Genomic DNA, 2,820 nt, shown 5'->3' on the forward strand with positions numbered 1-2,820 from the left:
TGTCACGGTTCATGGGTCCGGACGGTCTTTCTGTGTCTTGTCATGTGGTTGTATGTGCGTACGTCATTCATTAGTGTTTGCAGCTGGCGCTCAATTAGAGCGCGCCAGCTGCAACTCGTTAACGAGTCCTATATAGGGCACTCTGTTCAATGTGTGTTTGTCGGTTCGTTATCCTCATGTTCCTGTCTCCTTGTCAGTCTCTGTTTCCAGTTCTCGCTCAGTCAGGGTACAGATCTTCAGCCTTCTCCTTGGTTTGGTCAAACGCAGTGGAGGAAGGGATTTCTCTGTGGAGCTCTGATTCGGACCTGGACCCGAGGATTATCTTTGTTGTCTCCGTTGTTTGTGATTACAAATAAACCTTACCTTTTGCACTCGCACTTGGATCCTGACTCTTCTCAGCCGTGACAACTGTACCACCGTGATGTTAAACATTTTGTTTTACGTGGATATTGGAATGCGAGTGAAGTACATAACAAATAATAATTTTGCATTCAAATACATCCCGAATACGGAAAGATTTGATTTTGTGTGGAATGAGAGACCAAACGTTGGTTTCAGTTTGCTTTAGCCTAAATGAATTCGTTTTGGCTTGTCGTTTATAGCTTGTTATATTTTTAATTCTTGTTCTTTTCTAAATAGGCTACTGTTAATTGAAAGTATTTGCTGTGGAGTGAGGAGAACTAAAATAGCCTAGCTATGTTTACAGTGTTTGTTGTAATGTTTGTAAACATTTCGTGTTGGCATTATAGGCCTATTTCTGAATGAAATAATAAAATGTGACTTATACGCAACTTTTTTTCTCTCTAAAAAACGCAGTTATTTTATACGCGTAGTGTATTTTAACCATGCAGCAAACTTTTTTAAATATTTTGATAAATTACTGGATAAAAACGTTTAACTGATTGTAATAATCGGTCAAAATTCTTACGGTCGGTTAACGGTTAAAACCGGTTAAAATGAGCATGCCTAGATACCAGTAGAAAGTACAGGCACATATTCTTGTGAACGAGTTTTTTTTTCCCATCTAGCCTAAAAAAACCTTGTACGCCAGTCTTCTGGATGCTGAGCTCTGCCTCCAAGTTATTGATAATTGTCATGAATGCTAACGTTATTTAATGAGAAGCAAACATGTCTGTCTTAGTTTGGCAATGTGACAAAGACCACTTCTCAAAGAGCCTCTTTTTGTTGACTGAGGGTCCATCCATTTGTCAAGGCAGTTTGAAGTGTGAAACAGCATGTAACGCTCCTTTCACCTAGAGCTGACATTAATCATAGATAAACACTCAGAAGCTTGTGAATGATTTCTTTAGCCAGATAAAGGCACACAGTAGCGTTTGCTTTCAGATTGAACTATCTGTGCGTACAGACCAAAATAAACTGATATGAGGACAATGATGATTAGCCTACTTTTTTTTTTTATTGCATAGTGAAAGTATTTGCTGTGGAGTGAGGAGAACTAAAATAGCCTAGCTATGTTTACAGTGTTTGTTGTAATGTTTGTAAACATTTCGTGTTGGCATTATAGGCCTATTTCTGAATGAAATAATAAAATGTGACTTATACGCAACTTTTTTTCTCTCTAAAAAACGCAGTTATTTTATACGCGTAGTGTATTTTAACCATGCAGCAAACTTTTTTAAATATTTTGATAAATTACTGGATAAAAACGTTTAACTGATTGTAATAATCGGTCAAAATTCTTACGGTCGGTTAACGGTTAAAACCGGTTAAAATGAGCATGCCTAGATACCAGTAGAAAGTACAGGCACATATTCTTGTGAACGAGTTTTTTTTTCCCATCTAGCCTAAAAAAACCTTGTACGCCAGTCTTCTGGATGCTGAGCTCTGCCTCCAAGTTATTGATAATTGTCATGAATGCTAACGTTATTTAATGAGAAGCAAACATGTCTGTCTTAGTTTGGCAATGTGACAAAGACCACTTCTCAAAGAGCCTCTTTTTGTTGACTGAGGGTCCATCCATTTGTCAAGGCAGTTTGAAGTGTGAAACAGCATGTAACGCTCCTTTCACCTAGAGCTGACATTAATCATAGATAAACACTCAGAAGCTTGTGAATGATTTCTTTAGCCAGATAAAGGCACACAGTAGCGTTTGCTTTCAGATTGAACTATCTGTGCGTACAGACCAAAATAAACTGATATGAGGACAATGATGATTAGCCTACTTTTTTTTTTTATTGCATAGAGAATTTCTGACCCACCTGGTCCAGCAAACTGCGACACCAGGCAGTCAGCGATTGCGGGGACACTGCATGGCCACAAGACATCTCTGCTCTCAGAATGTTGGGGTCATCATCTAAAGCTAAGAGTCACAACACAGAGTCAGCAGTTGCACTGAAAACACTAAAACACAAAGTTTTGTGTAAATCATTGGCACATGACCCAATAGCTGTCTATTTTTCAAAGTTTCTCATTTTAATATCTCTGAGTATTGTTTTAACCTTCAAGAGATTAATTGCCCATAAACTCCCTGCTATAGAGATGTTGGGGGAGAAAACCTACTTATGTCGTCTCTCCGTTTGACAAATTTCAGCGTCGCATCATTCACGTCGTACTGTCCACTGCTTTGGTTGTCTTCCATCTCGATGAAGTCTCTTTGTTCAGTTCGTCTGGAATAACTACAAGCACGAATGAGAAAGTCGGAAAGTGGATCAATATCTTACCTGTGCAGTGAACCAATAATGCGTTCACTTTCAGTTCAGAAAATAAGAAAGTGAAAGCACTACTCAGTCATGCGGATGTTTTGATAACAATGAAATATGAAACCTTTAAAGAAAAATAATTTTCCTTGATTAAAGATAA

At 38.2% G+C, this 2,820-nt stretch overlaps 1 protein-coding gene across 1 annotated transcript in view; it reads right to left on the reverse strand.

Annotated features, from left to right (window-relative positions):
• The window catches only part of LOC107575580 (probable E3 ubiquitin-protein ligase ARI7), an 8,504-nt gene extending 5,905 nt beyond the window's left edge, over positions 1-2,599 (reverse strand). Inside the window, exons 1-2 of the mRNA XM_016261931.1 lie at positions 2,521-2,599; positions 2,220-2,320 (exon numbers count right to left, since the gene is read on the reverse strand). Of these exons, the coding sequence (XP_016117417.1) occupies positions 2,220-2,320; positions 2,521-2,599 (180 nt within the window). The remainder of the gene's footprint in view (positions 1-2,219; positions 2,321-2,520) is intronic.
• Positions 2,600-2,820: the final 221 nt, after the last annotated feature.

This window comes from Sinocyclocheilus grahami, unplaced genomic scaffold (genome assembly GCF_001515645.1).
Source record: "Sinocyclocheilus grahami isolate Dianchi unplaced genomic scaffold, SAMN03320097.WGS_v1.1 scaffold2735.1, whole genome shotgun sequence".
In the NCBI taxonomy this organism is placed as follows: Eukaryota; Metazoa; Chordata; class Actinopteri; order Cypriniformes; family Cyprinidae; genus Sinocyclocheilus; species Sinocyclocheilus grahami.